The sequence below is a fragment of the Lissotriton helveticus genome, chromosome 5_1 (genome assembly GCF_964261635.1).
Source record: "Lissotriton helveticus chromosome 5_1, aLisHel1.1, whole genome shotgun sequence".
Lineage (NCBI taxonomy): Eukaryota > Metazoa > Chordata > Amphibia > Caudata > Salamandridae > Lissotriton > Lissotriton helveticus.
The window spans coordinates 231,859,949-231,874,999 of record NC_136065.1 but is presented as its reverse complement, the minus strand read 5'-3'; the positions used below and the strand labels follow the sequence as shown (position 1 = coordinate 231,874,999).

Sequence of the window (15,051 nt, the reverse complement as noted above, 5' to 3'; positions counted from 1 at the left end):
AGGCTACACAAAAGCTTTTGACAAGCCTGTGTGAGGTTATGGGCAAAGGAACCACAGAAGCTAGGCATGTTGCTCAGTCTCTAGTTTAAAATGCTTTAACGAAGGGCCTCAATTAGACCTCGGCGGCCAGGTTACCCAGTCACAACGGTGACAAATATCCCGTCTGCAAAAATATAAATCCCATTATATTTCCTAGGAGATTTATATTTCATCAGATGGGTTATCTGTCACAATGAACCCTTCTGTGAGATATAAATCAGGCCCTGCACGCACTAGCTCACTCATGCAGGGAACAGGGAAGCACAGGATCCCACAGTTATGTTTGAGTTTCCGTTAATATTTGTGCCGCAGCTGTTTGACCTCCACATGATAACAGGCCATTCAGGTGGGTAAAAAAGTGTAAGAGTATGGAGTAGGCCTGGGTGAAATTTAAATTAGGATGGCATAATTTGCATAACATTTTGAATTTTGCCAAATGCTTTATGTACATTTGGCAAAATTATGCCATTTCACAATTTCGCAAAATGATGCTGCTACTTGTGGCAAAATTATAGTGCGGGAACAACTTGAGCAACCAGAATGTGAGTGGTTGTTGTTTGTTGCTGTTCTGTTTGTTGCACTTTTTAGTCCAAAAGGGATCCTCATGTCAAAAAATCATGCACAAATGCATTTTTTGCTACAATATCGTGCTAAATGACGGATTTCCATTTTGCATATTTATGTGCAATTTTTCCAATTTTACCCCTCATTATGCAAAAGCAAATTACACACATTTCTCACACCATTATTGTGGAATAGACACCCCCTATGGCTGATACTCACCACTTAGAGTGAATTGACCGATTTTGACGAAATGGTATACCATATCCATCTTCATGCATCCTGAAGGTCTGGAAAAGAACACAAATAAGCTTGCATATTATTTAGTATTCCATTGTGCTGTAGACAAAGAACAAATATGTACCTTGTTATTTGTTTTAGCAGATAAGAGTTCACCAGATCAATAGACTTAACAAATATGATACTGTAGCTACCAGTCAATGTTTTCAATAGTCATGGTGGAGATGCATCAGCCTACCAATTAGGCCCGGTACTTATTCAGTCTTCCTGAAAGGTGTTAGTGTACTCGTTAGAGGTGGCCAGAGATCGTGGAGTTGTACCACGTGGAATTTTGCAGAGTTACATTAAAACTCTGTGGAATTCTGCGGAGTTCTGCTCTGCCCCACCCATCCTCAGAATAAAGACTGGAGGCCATCCGTTGCCCCTCAAACATGAGCCAGCGGCCTGTAATACCCTCATAGACCTCGGCGAGATACACGGGGCAGTACGATAATATCCTAGCCCCCCAAGAAAATGAGGCTATGAAGCCTTGGCCCACCCCAACACATCTCTGGTGATAGTGCTAAAACATGTGCTTCAAAATCCAGCCCCTGCCCTCTTGGCTTGTTGTTGTTGCTGCCGCTGCTCACAACTCCTGCGAACCCACCACGAGTACATAGACGATGATCAGTCAGACTACACTACGGAGAAACACAATCCCAGAGGATGTGCGGTTACTTTTAGAGGAGATCAAGCAGTAGTGAAATGAAAGGTGAGATATGTTAGAATAACAGGTCTGCCAAAACAGTTTTTTAGGCACAGACCATTTTGGGCACTTGGATTATGGGGATCAGATGATATAATGTAGGAGAAGTGAGGATGAAATATATATGTGGAACACTCTCTATCTTTCTATATATGTGGGCCTTCAGAGCACAGTGCAATGCCTGACTGGGTCACAGAACACTGCAGAAGACACAAACCCTTCTGAGCTTATCACATAACACCATCAGAAATCGCATTAGTAGGTAATCAGCCCTTTTGCTTTTTCTTTCTTCCTTTCATCAATGGGGGGTTACCTGATTAGCGCTGTGACGTTTCAATGCTTGGACAAAGTGGGCAATAGGGCAGGCTCCCACCTGCCAAGAGGTCCTTTTGGAAAATAACTTTATCTCTAGCTCACTTCTGTGTGGTTCTGTATCTCAGCCTTCAACATATTATTCAATATTGCTAGGCAATGTAGAGCTTGAATTAGCAGAAATCATAAAAAAAACTCAGAGTTGTTCCAACAGGGGTCCTGAAAATATTTCTTGCCCATGGCCACAACATCCTTAGGATTAAACTTGATTTGCACTAACACTGAGAAGGGCCTTCTAAATGGTACTGCTGTCAGCACAAAACTCTTCCAGATACTCATAACCTGAGACCATTTAAAATGACCTTTAATCCTATCTCATGTTGTCTTTTATGTTGAGAAAATCTCCAACTTGCCTCTTACATTGTTTTTATTTCTTATTTTGCTTAGCACATTATTCTTTTAGTTTGTATTATTCATGTTAGTTAATATTTTTTGCTGTTCATTTAACTTGTTTTTCTCACCTAGTATTTTTCACAGAATTGGATGATTCACCTGGTCTGCCATCTTGTCCCCACACCTCAGTCACATTACTTTGTCTTTCTTACTTATACCGGAGACGGATCAACTGACTCGTACCATTACTTACAGGCTGCTTAATATTCCTTCCAGAAGGGCTGCACAGCAGATGCGAACCATGGCTGAACTGGCAATGTGCCAAAGGCCAGCCCGTCCGCACTCATCCACACCAGGATAACCACGGGCCATGCTGATAGTTCTTGTGGTCTTGACTGTTGCCTAAGGCAGCGCACTATTCTAAGTGAATCCCTCTGCATTCTCACGAACAGGTGGTAAGTCCATGTATAGACATTACTGCATCTTGTCTTTCTATGAAGGGAATCACATATCAGATGAAGTTCATTGACTATACTGAAACCTAACAGACTCCCCCACTGACAAAGCATTAGCCACTCTGATGGTTTTGAATTAAGACATAGCAACCATTCTTCAGCCTTGGGAGGTGGCATTTCTCTTCTTGTGCACGACTCATTTAAAGTATCTAGTACAACACTCTCTGCATTTACTATGATTAATTTGTCAGCTTTTTCTATGCAACCCTCATCTCACTGCAGTATCCTGGGAGTCTTGCTTCATCAGTCCTAAAATTAAACTTTGGAGAAAATGTGTCCAATGTATTGGTTCCTTATAAGCTGTTTCATCCCAGGTGATGTTATTAGGAGAAGGAGATTGTAATATTTGAGTGTTGGTCAATGGCTTCAGATCAATACAATGTAAGGGTTTAAAAATTGCTCAGTGTGAGCAGTTGGGCTGTTGATCGAGTGGGTGTTATTCCTGCTCAAGCAAAAGCCACAATCCCTGTCAGGGTGAACCACAAAAGTCACTGAATTAACTCGTGTTTAACCCTCTGGTAACTTGGCACAAATGCAGTGTGGCTTAGCTTAGAGGCAATGAGTAAAGTATTTCTGCTGCACACAAACAGTACGAACATGAAAACTCAGATCAAGAAAAATCTCATCACAATTTAGAAACATAGAGGAGGTTTTAATAAATTAATCAAGACAACAAAGATCCAATCAGTAGACCGGAGTTATGAATTTTTAAAGTTTAAGGTAAAAAGTAGCATGCCAAAGATTAAAGGGATAACCGCTGACAGCAAGCCGCGCAAGACAGGATCAAATAAAAAAATATGTCCGACCGCGATGAAGCGCAAGTCACATAAAGTCAGCGCTCACCTTTGGACTTAGAAGAAATTGAAAGAAATGTTCTGAGATGGTAAAGTTAAGAGGGGCAAGACTGCAGGCTGTGTCCAAGATGGAGGAGTCTTCATTGGGGAGCCGCTGGACAAAGTTGTGGTGAAGATTTCGATGTGCAGACTTGGGGGTCCATTAGGATGGCGGGCAGGCTTTGTCCGCCCGCCACCCTAACGGAGATCGGGCCCGCCCGCCATAAGGGCGGGGGTCCCGTTGTGGGTATTAGGATGTGCCCGCCACAGTGGCGGGCACATCCTATATGTTTTGCATTGTGGCGGGCGGTGCTCTCTGCACCGCCCGCCACAATGCAAAACATATGTTGACGCATTTCAAGATGCAAAGCGGCAGGCACCGCGCGGTGCCTGCCGCTTTGCATATGTACATGTGGGGGGGTACCATAGGTACCCCCCATGTGCCCCCCGACAGTGGTGGCAACCTGGGGGCCCTGCAGGGGGCCCCGGCAGCAATCTCCGCCTGCCTTTCCGTGGCAGCATTGCCGCCACGGAAAGGCCCCTACTTTGTGCCATGGTAATATGGCTGGCGGTGTCCATTGGACACCGCCAACATATTAATCTTGCAACCGCGGCGGTAAAGCGGCAGACGGTCTTTCCGTCCGCCGCTGTCCCCTCCGCCATCCTAATCTGGCGGAGGGGAAAACGAGAGTGCTTGTCGGGCAGATTGCCTCCGCCAGGGTGGCGGTGGCTACCGCCACCCTGGCGGAGGCAATCTGCCCGACATACTAATGGACCCCTTAGTATCTGTTTTGGAAGTCAAAAATCTCCAGTGAGATGCGGCAGGAGGCACCAGCCGAGGAGAGTTCCAGGAGGCTGGATACTCTTTTGGCCAAAAACCGTTGAACAGAAGTTGCTGCTGCTGAGAAGGTAGCAGGACCTACTGCGAAGTCAGGCCAAGCGGCTATGCACAGAGGCACATAGAGATGCAGGTTGGCCCTTCCTACCCTCAGTTGTCAGAGCAGTTTTAGCCAAATATATTCCAAATCCCAAGCTTTAGATGTTGGCAATCTGGGCACCTTTAGCACCGGAACCGTGGGGCAGGGATTGGAAGGGCCTGGAGGGGCACCACTTGGGGGCTTAGGACACACTCAGGATGGGTCCAGGTACAGGTTCCATATGGTAGGAGCCTTTGCTGTCCCTGAGGCTTTGATTAGGAGACTAGCCCCCTAGGCCTTGAAGTGGCTCTGGTAGTCCTTGCTTCAAGTGATGAGGAAGGGCTCAAGCAGTGGAGCTGGACTATGAGGGCTGAAGGCAGAGTACATTGCAGCACACAGTCCTCTGAGAGTGGTTCTGAGGGTCCCATCTTCATACCTGGTGTCTTCTTTCAAGTAGAACAAGTTTCTAGAGAAATCCTTCTGAAGTGCTTGAAGTTTCCTGCCTCTTCTGCCCTGGCTCCAAGCTGGCTGCATGAACAATGCAAGGATGACAAGTCCTTTGTGTGAGCACAGTCTATTTAGTTGCAAGTGGGGCTGTGCCATTAAAGAGGAATTTTTTATTACAATCTCTCAGACACCAAACATGAAATGCTTACTTTTTCTCAATCAAAAGTTAGCATCTATTACATTTAATAAGTCAACCCAATGTTATTCTACAGGAGAGGTAGGCCTCACAGTAGTAAAGAATGCATTTAGGAGTTTTTCATTAGCAGAACATGTAAATCTTAAAAGTGCATGTCCAGCCTCTTAATTATAGTACACCCTGCCCTGTGGGCTACATAGGGCTTACCTTAGGGATGACTTATATGTAATAAAAGGGGAGTCTAAGGCTAGGCAAGTGGGTTATATTGCCAGGTCCATTTGACAGTTTAAAACTGCATTCAGACTGCAATGGCACGCCTGGGGCATGTTTTAAGGGGCTACTTAAGTGGGTGGCACAATAGCTGCTGCAGTCCCACTAGTAGCATTTAATATACAGGCACTGGTTATATAGCGTCCCACTCTACATGGGATATATATGTAAATTAAATAAGCTAATAATGTATAAGACATATTTTACCAGGTTTAAAGGAGCGAGCACAAGCACTTTAGGCAGGTTAGCTGTGATAAAGTACACAGAGTCATAAGACAAACAAAAATGTATTCAGTGAAAATAAGAGGGGTGAATGTAAAAGGTTTAGGGGAAGGTCACCCTAAGGCTGACAGGTCTAACACTTTGGTGAAAAATGTAGCAAGTCTAAACAACAAAGTCTAATCCCTTCAGCAGGTGGGTGTGGAGAAAGTGCTTCTCCTTAAGACTAGCGGTGGGTGGAATTTGGAATACCGCTTGTGGAATTGGAGGATTTTAGTAATTCCACATTACTCCGTTACTCTTGTAATGAGGAATTACTAATACATTTCACAGCTTATTCTAGCGGGTGAATTAATTAGCATCAGCACCATTTCCAACTTAAGCAATGGCTTATTGCCTGACTCTGCCAAGGACGCTATGATTGCAGGCATTCTTGCATATGTCTCCAAACCATGCACAGTGCGTTGTTGTGCTAAGCAACCACAAAGCCAGCTCGGTTATTTGAGAGGGTACAGCTATCAACAGATGGCATCAACAGCAAGGCTAGGATTAACATTGGTGTTAGCAATCTGAAGCTAGATAAATTCATACTAGAAGCACTACAGCAGCCATCAAGTGTCTAGATTCTTTCTTCCCTAGTCAGCCTATCGGGTGATTTCCAAAGTCTGCCGCACGTGCACTGCAGCCAATCGGCGGCTGTTGGTGCGGCTGTTGGTTTAGTTGGCGCGCAGATTTTGTGTAAGTGTATTTGGCACTAGAGAAATAGGGCAGACTGTGGCACCAGGTTAGAGGAAAAGAGTAATCTCAGCTGTGGAGACAAGACAGCTGATCCAAGTTTGCAGCAACATTGAGGTGGCGTTGGCCCTTGAACCTCCCCACAGATTCCAATAAAATCCAGTGTTGCGGTGTAGGAATGAAACCTCGACATGCCACACCAAAGTACATAAAATGAATCAACTCGTTTGACTCTGTCAAACAGGAGCTTCTGTTCTTGAAAGAATTGAACAAAGGGCTGTTTTTGAAATCTCTAAATGTGCCTTGTGTGCAACAGTGTCCCAAAACAATACATTGTCATGGAAATGTTATGCCTTTAAAGGACAGATTTGCATGAAATGAGGACTTACATGCAGGAGAGTGCCATGAAGTAAAACAAACCCATCCATGGTGACATTTTTTTTTTTTTCTGTTCAAATCATTTTTATTAGACAAGAAATTAAAAGAAAGTAAATACAAAACAATAATACACATAATCATGGATCTTACATTGTTGAGTCAAATAAAGTAAAAATAAGTCAGTGCAGATTTAGATCCAGAACCACACAGCTCGTGGAAGGCAAGCGGCCAGTTATTGGAATGATACTTTCATGCGATTTGGTATCATACAACAGTACATACAGTAGGAATGGGTCTTAGACCAAAAACAGAATTCTCTAAGACAATGTCAGCATATAGGACCGTAATACGAGCTGATGTGGTCCAAAGCGATAAGCGGTAATAAAATATACAATGAATAAACATATGCTGTGTTTCCATTTATTGTGTTCTTATGTTACAGCGTGTGAAACCACGAGGTTGCTCAACACCTATTGTCTAGCACCTTGACAGTAGGTTAGTGTAATAGTAGTGTTCTCATTGGTGTTTTACCTCTGGGTATCTTTGTGACAGGAATTCTATAGTGGTTTAATGAACATTGGATAATCTACGGTGGATCAAAAGAAAAGGAGGAAGCATCAAGAGCGGACCAGAGTTTTTTGTTAGTGACGTGCCATGGGCAAGAGTGTAGAGCAGGGTTATCTATCATATCAGAAACAAAAAAGCCTCTCTCTAAAAACTCTGTAATGTGTCATAGCGTTGATGCTTGTTAATTTTGACAGCAAAGGTAAATTCAGCTGTGCTTAAATTTGGCCTCTTATCATCTGCAGTTGATGCTTCACTTTCATGGTGCATGTACTCGTGTGACAAATGCTAATGTCATGAAATTGCAAAAGGGTGAAAACTTCATGTCGTTTGTTCTCCCTGCCTGCTTAAAAACACCAAAGCGTACCTGCGAACGAAACACGGTAGCATGCAAAGAAATCTCTTAGTTTCCAATGTAGTGTACAGGATATTTCACCTTTTGTCCTCTCTACAGAAGCAAACCAGGGTGGCAGAACTCCACAAAATCTTTTTGTGTAACTCAGTGAAATTCCTCCGAGTGAAACTCCATGAGTTCCCCCCACCCCTACATCAGACATTTTTTCTAAAAGCAGGACCCCGCAATAGCTCGCTAATAGAGTAGGATCTGTACTACTGGGTCTGTAAACTAAAAGTAAATACACCACTTCATTTTCATATTTGTAGCTTAAAACTGTGTCTAGAATAGTAAGCCCTGTCTTTCTGGTCAACCATGTGTACCAAGGTCCTCCAGGGATTGTATCACTGCAACACATTTTTTACGTGTGAGGAGCCATTGCTGTGCATACCCTCGTCCACTATACTTAGGACCTTAAAGGAAATGCGCTTCCTGATAGGGAGCCAGTGCAAGGCTTGAAGTACTTCCTTGGCTGACTGATACATCGAGATGTTGAGAATCAGCCTTCCCGCTGCGTTCTGTACCACCTGAAGCTTGTTCAGGGACTCTGTGGTGATGTTAAGGTATAGAATGTTGCAGTAGTTTAGCCGGGATGTAACCAGTGCGATGATAGTAGGCCGATGTACTTCATGTGGTATACACAGCAGGACTTTCTGCAGGGTTTTTAAGATGTAGTAACAGGTGCCGACTGTCCGGCTGACCTGGGCATCAAAGGTAAGACCCTAGTCTGACCAGATGGAGTTCTGTGATCCAAAGACTAGCACCTCGGTTTTGTCCGCATTGATCTTTAATAAATTGTCCCGCATCCAGTATATAATGCTGGACATACATTGATTAAACCTTTGGGCAACTGATTGCAAATCATTTGTTATGGAAACGATCATTTGTGTGTTGTCCGGGTAGGAGAGCACCTGGCAACCGAACAATCTCGCCAACTCTGCATGAGGCGTCACAAAGATGTTAAAAAGAGTGGGGCTAAGGGACGATCATGGGTGACCCAATAGGGAAGGCGGAAAGCCTTTGCTCTAAAGCCACCATAGCTAACAATGTGAGTTCTGCCGGTCATGAAAGAGTGGAGAAGCTGCAGGGCCCTACCAGTAACTCCTGCTTCATGCAGTCACTGAATCATGAGCACTGGGGTGATTCTATTGAATGGCACTGAAAGGTCAAGCAAAATCAGCACTGCTGATCTGCCTTGGTCAACCTGCATGGGGATACAGTCGGTGGCTGCTACCAGGCAGTTTTGGTGCTGTGACAGGCACGAAAACCATTCTGGGATTTGTCAAGGATTTCCTGGGTTCCAATGTGTTTCATCAGCTCAACTTGATGAATAAAAGTAACAAGGCATTTGTCTGTAAAAACCAGCTAGGCTATTGATTCTGTCTAAGAACACTTTCTAATGGCCCTTCATCGTTTCCCATGAGGCAAATAAGATTACAGCTCAGATGTCTACAACAGACTACTTCGCTTTTGTGTCACAAGAACTATGCATCGTTCCAATAAAGTGATAATGTTACTTACCATTAGGGTAGAGGGGAGTAGCAGTATACTACTAAGAGTAAACAGAGATTGGATATGGCCTGATGGAATAAGTTCAAAAACTAACAATTTCTGAAGCTGTGCGCAGGGCATAAGGTTGAATTATTAGTCAAGGAATGGGGTAAAAAGGGTGTCAAAAAATGTGTAAAAACTGACTCTAAAGTGAGAAATGTTCACCAAAGTTTGTCGAGTGTAATAATTTTGGAATTGTATGCACATACGTTAACAAAACAAATAAGCTCTAATACAAATCATTGCCGTATTCTCTCTATATTTCATGCTCATCGAATACTGCCTAGCCAATAGGCTACTATCTCTGTTGAGTGCTTTGTCTAACACTTACCCTGGGACGCCTGTGGCAGCATACAGGTCTCCGTCTTCAAGTGAGCTGAACATGGTGATTGGCATCTTCATCATTGACTTCATCTGAACAAATTCCGGACAGTCTGATGCCACTGCCACAGCATACCACAGTCCTAGAATCTGGAAGAGAAGGGACAATCATAAGACTCCAGAATGCAGACACGCTAGAGCTGGCAGATGAGAACCACCTCTACCGGTGACCGTAATACAGGAGAACACTACTGCTAGATCAGGATTCTGAAGTGGCATTACTCAAAACACTGGCCCAATAGTTTAGTACAAGAAGAACGTGCATTGTTTTCAGAGTTCCTGTAAATGCTCCCCCATTGATGAGCATAGCTTTTCTAGAGTTTAATGCAGGTTTGTCAAGCTGTCATCAAAGGTGTTGAAAGTTAGACTTAACAATAACTACAGAGGGGCCACTGTTTTGTCTATATAGAGAGAGAAAGGGAGAGAAAGAGAGAGTGGGTGAGAAATAGAGAAAGGATACATATTGGGTAATTATTTAATATGGTCCAATATTCCCATTGTGGGGTTCTGGTGACATCATATGAGTTACTCTTACACTTTGAGTAACTTTAATACTTTTGACTATTCACCGAATCCAACTGTAAAGTTACTCAAATGTGTAAGAGTAAATAACACATGTAAATTACTCAAAAGTGTTAGTTACCTTTGTGACTAAACCCTGCAGTTCATGAACAGACCCCAGGCCCTTCAGTTTGGTGGAGACATGTACGTTACAATTTTGAAGTAAATATAAACTCAGATTTTGTGAATACCCAAAAAAGTATTAAACCTACACAAATGTGTAAATTACTCGAACCTTTTTGAATCTGGCCCTAGGTTTCCAACTAAAACTGATGAAAGCAATACTGGAAGAGATTGTGTCACATAAACTGCATTTTTGACACATTTTAAATGACTTTGTCACATCATATGAACATTCATGATGCACATCATACTAGCCATGACAATGATAACGCTCTGCAGAGTGGCTTGTGACTGGCATTATGATGATGAGATCCATTTTTCTCAGGGAATTATTGCATGTGTTCCATATTTCATGGTTTCTTGTGAAATATGGTTGTTGATACCACAGCATTTTGCGGAATAACAACACTCAAACACGCAGTGCATAGTGTTTATGGAGATGCAATGAATGTGTTATCGTATTTATTAACACATCTGAGTATGAGGAGGGACGAGAACTCATGAGAGGCAGCTTTGAACAAACCATGGTTCCTGACCTTCCCTCAACAATGGCAATACACAGCATGTTACGCTCTGTGCATCTGCATGTACAGTTAATTCCGAGCTATTTTTAATGTATATGCAAAACTAACAGATGTAATTGCTTTCCCAACCAAAAATATTTATTAGTACTCCTAGGTGAAAGTGATATCCTGCCACCGTAAATTGGGCATTTCAGCTATGCCATGGATCCATTGTTAATCCCCATTATCTTATTAAAGACTGTGGGGGGAGGGAGGGTGGGGGGGGCGGGGAATAATGGCCCAGCTGATTTTCTCTGCTGCATTGTATCCATGAGAGTCAGAAGAGTCTCTATTATTTCATTCGCCTTCTGCTTTGAGCACTTTGGGGCAGATTTACAAGCCCCTTGCGACACATTTACGCCGCTGTTGCATCACTTCTGTGACGCAGCATCGGCATAAACCACGCCCCATGTTGTGCCGTATTTACAACGTGATGCATCTAGGGCGATGCGTCACGTTGTAGCCCCTGTGTCAGGTTTCATCTGGGCGTTCTAGCGCAGGGTGGGCATCCTAGCAGGTACGCCTCGTAAAAGTGGAGCCGCGTCGCGCTTGCGACACGACTCCAGCAATGCGCCGCATTTCCGCCGGGGGATGCGACACGCATCTGACCATCGTTGCGCAACAACACGCCGCATTGTAAATGCGGCGCATCAGTGGTGGCGCACGGGTGGTTTTGAGTGTCGCAAGTGTTCTGGAGCATCCCTGCTGATTTGCAGAGATGCGCTAGCCTTGTAAATCTGCCTCTTTTTGTTTAGATGTTAAAACCCCTCTTATTCTCAGAAACCGAAAGTCGTTAGACAGTTGGGTGGAATATTCTTTTGCTTTAGGGTGATTTTTATACTTCGAAACAAATCACCTGAGTGTTAGGAATTCATGTGATTCTGCATCCACATAACAGATTATAACTGCCTAGCAGCTGTGGTTGTAGTGTAAGGAGCTCTCCTAGGCTGAGCCTTCAGAAAAATGAAGCAGTATGGACATCCTGTTTTGTTTCAAGAACTGTCTTTCGGTTTTTATTTTACCTTGCTGCCTTGGAGAAGTGAAATGAACTCTTCATTAGGCTCTGAACTGTGTTCTGTTTAGCTTTTTCTTTCACATGTATTTCCACTTCTGATGTCATGACACTGGTATCCACTTCAGATAATTCTAGAAAGGCTTGTATTTCCTTGTCACGTATATCATTTTTTTCTGAAGCCATTAAATTGTCTGAAATCTGCCATTGCCAGAGCTATTGAAGGATTAGTATGTGTATTTTTATTGTTGCCTATTTTGCTTGGGATTAAGCACAGCAGGGTAGATCTCAAGTTATTTAGGCCTGATTTAGAGTTTGGTGGACAATATACTCTATCATTAATGCAACAGAGTTCCATGCCCGCCAATCCTGTGGTCCATCTGCCTCATTTAGAGACAGGAGGGCTAAAAACTTTCCGTCGACATAGTCGGTAATGGAAGTCAATTAGGGATCACCAAAGGTCGCAGCTGCCACCCCTGGCTTGTCCCTTGTGACCCCTGGCACTGCCTTTGCAATCTCTGGCCTTAGAGGTGGCAAGAACAGTGCCTGGAACACAGGAGTGGCTTGGCCCAATAGATGTTGGTTGAGGCTCCAGTTTCCTGTGTCAATTCTTTTTTTGCACAAATAGTGAATAATTGCATTTACTATTTGTTTAATGAAAATGAAATACAATTAACTGGTGCAAAGTCTTTTTGTTCTGTTCAAGGAGCAACCTGGCACAGAGGGACGGAAAAAAGTAAAGCCCCGCCAATGCTGGGAGAACATTTCCTAGTTGAGGGTTTTTTTTTATTTTTTTTTCTAAAACAAACTCCTGCTTTAGGAAATGAAAGACAGGAGGGTGAGGGGGGTGTTCTTTTTTTATTTTTCTGAAACAATCTCTTGCTTTGGAAGGTTGGTTCTGAAAATAAAATGTAAAAACCTTGTGAATGACTGTCAAAACCACCGGCGGCCAACCACTATACTTTTTGGGCATTGAAAGGCATCACCCGTGTCTTTTAGTATACAAAAGTGAATAATGGTGATCAATGGGCAAGCAGCAGTCATCTCAAAATTTGGCATACTGTGTCCGTCAGGATGGGGAGGCAATATTCTTTGCCACCCGTTTAGAGGGTGTATCATCCGACAAATGGTAAATCAGCCCTCCTGCCTTTTTTTTTTACCTGTGGATTTAAAATGGGATATGTAGATCCAGGGCAAGCTTACCTGCCCTGTTGCCTTTCACCTCTGAAAGCTTCCCTGGATCATGTCAGATCTGAGGATTCTCTAGAGATCCTCGATTGATCCTCAAATCTGAAGAGGGTCCTTAAATCCACACAGGAGTGCCTTGCTCTGATTCGAGAATCCATAGATCCCACAAGAAAATATATATTTTATTTTTATTTTAAACGCTTGGGTGGTTCCCTTTGGAATTACCACAAATTGGCTTGGTGGTCAATATGTGTTCACACTGCCCCCTTATGAGTCTTTTCAAATGTCCAAGAGTCCTGTATTGGCTGCCACAATACCTTCATGCCCAACCTGAGCCCCTCTCAAAAATTACTAACCAGATTTATATCACAACAAAAGAGGCACTTCCTTGAGTACATTTCTAACTCCATGCAACGATTTGCATCATTCCATTCAACTGCTTTTTCTGTGACAAAATGCAAAACTAAAAATAAAATGGTGAATTACTGATTATCCTTGGGCCTAAATTGACGGATCTGCATGAAACATCCCAAGACATATTTTATTTTTAAAGTTTCATGCAGATTTGTCTGACGGTGCCAACGTTACAAGAAAACCAAAATGACTGACTCACCAAAACTACCCTGGTGCTATCACTATTAGCAGAATCTGAATCTCAGAAGTGGTGCAGGCAGAAGGGAAGTATTGCCAACTAAATACAGTATTTGAAATAGTGCATGTCTGGAACAGAGTTCTTGAGAAGTGCTGTGTCAGATCCCTTTGTGAGCATAACTGAAATGGTCAGGTGAAGATTGAGGTGCACTTGAAGGGGTGTGTTACACTCATACCCCAATATCCAAGGTCAATAATTATTCAATATAGGTCCATTGGGAGGAGTGTGTTACAATGCCATATCAGAATACCTGGGGTGATTAAGGATTCAATTGAGTTGCATTGGATGGAATGTGTATGTGTATGTAATGCTGGGAAAACATTTGAGATGCATTGAAAGGAATGGGTATTTAATAACAGACTATTTAGGATATAGCGTGATTGAGGATTGAAATTAGATGTATTTGGAAGGAGTGTGTTATAATGCAATAGGGTAATATCTGAAGTAATTCAGGACTGAATTGAGGTGCATTGGAAGAGGTGTGTTTCCTGTCATACTAGATTGTCTGGAACAACTGAAGAGTGAACTGAAAACATTGGAAAATATGTGTTAGGCCCCAAAGTAGAATATTATTGGTGACTAAAAGCAGGGTTGTAGTGCATGACAAATAAAGATCTAATTTGCTGCACTGGAAGATCAAAGTTATTCAGTTTAAAATTAACATGCTTTGGAGATGATGCATTAATTGGTGTGTCCTGTGCACCTCTTCTATTCCTCACAGACCTGATAATTTTCCAAGTTTGAGATATTTGCAGCAGATTAACACAATTATGATAGTTACCTTGTCAGGGTCAAAGTTGCTCATGACTGGAATCTCCATAGCCTGCACGTGAAGCAGGCCTGAGAAGAGCAGACCAAGGCTTATCCACATCGCAGACATGATGGTCTTCAAGGTTTCAAGCTGTCTGTGACTCTGGGTCTCTTATGGATAGTGGACTCTGTCTCCGGAGGCTCAGATGACTGCTGCTCTGCACGCTGTACATTTATACATCTCACTACAGGAAGTAAAGCAGGAAGATTATTTGCTGCCAAGACTTTGTTATGCAACACATTGCACCACTGGAGATACAAGAGATATCCTGATAATCTAATGTCACTTTTATGCTGTCAAATTTCTTGATAAAACTGGCTTAGTTTCTGTTTGCATGCGCTGATTAACAAAGGATCTTAATTTATGGTTAAGTAAATTCCTATATTGGTTTCCCGACATAGCCATTCTAGCTTGCTTGGTCCAAATGTGGGAAGCAGATAAAGTGCAAGCC

The 15,051-nt window shown here is 42.9% G+C and overlaps 1 protein-coding gene across 1 annotated transcript in view; it reads right to left on the bottom strand.

The window, feature by feature from the left end:
* The window catches only part of LOC144753073 (olfactory protein-like), a 32,138-nt gene extending 17,469 nt beyond the window's left edge, over positions 1-14,669 (bottom strand). Inside the window, exons 1-3 of the mRNA XM_078640863.1 lie at positions 14,571-14,669; positions 9,641-9,780; positions 823-890 (exon numbers count right to left, since the gene is read on the bottom strand). Coding sequence (XP_078496989.1) covers positions 823-890; positions 9,641-9,780; positions 14,571-14,669 — 307 coding nt within the window. The remainder of the gene's footprint in view (positions 1-822; positions 891-9,640; positions 9,781-14,570) is intronic.
* Positions 14,670-15,051: the final 382 nt, after the last annotated feature.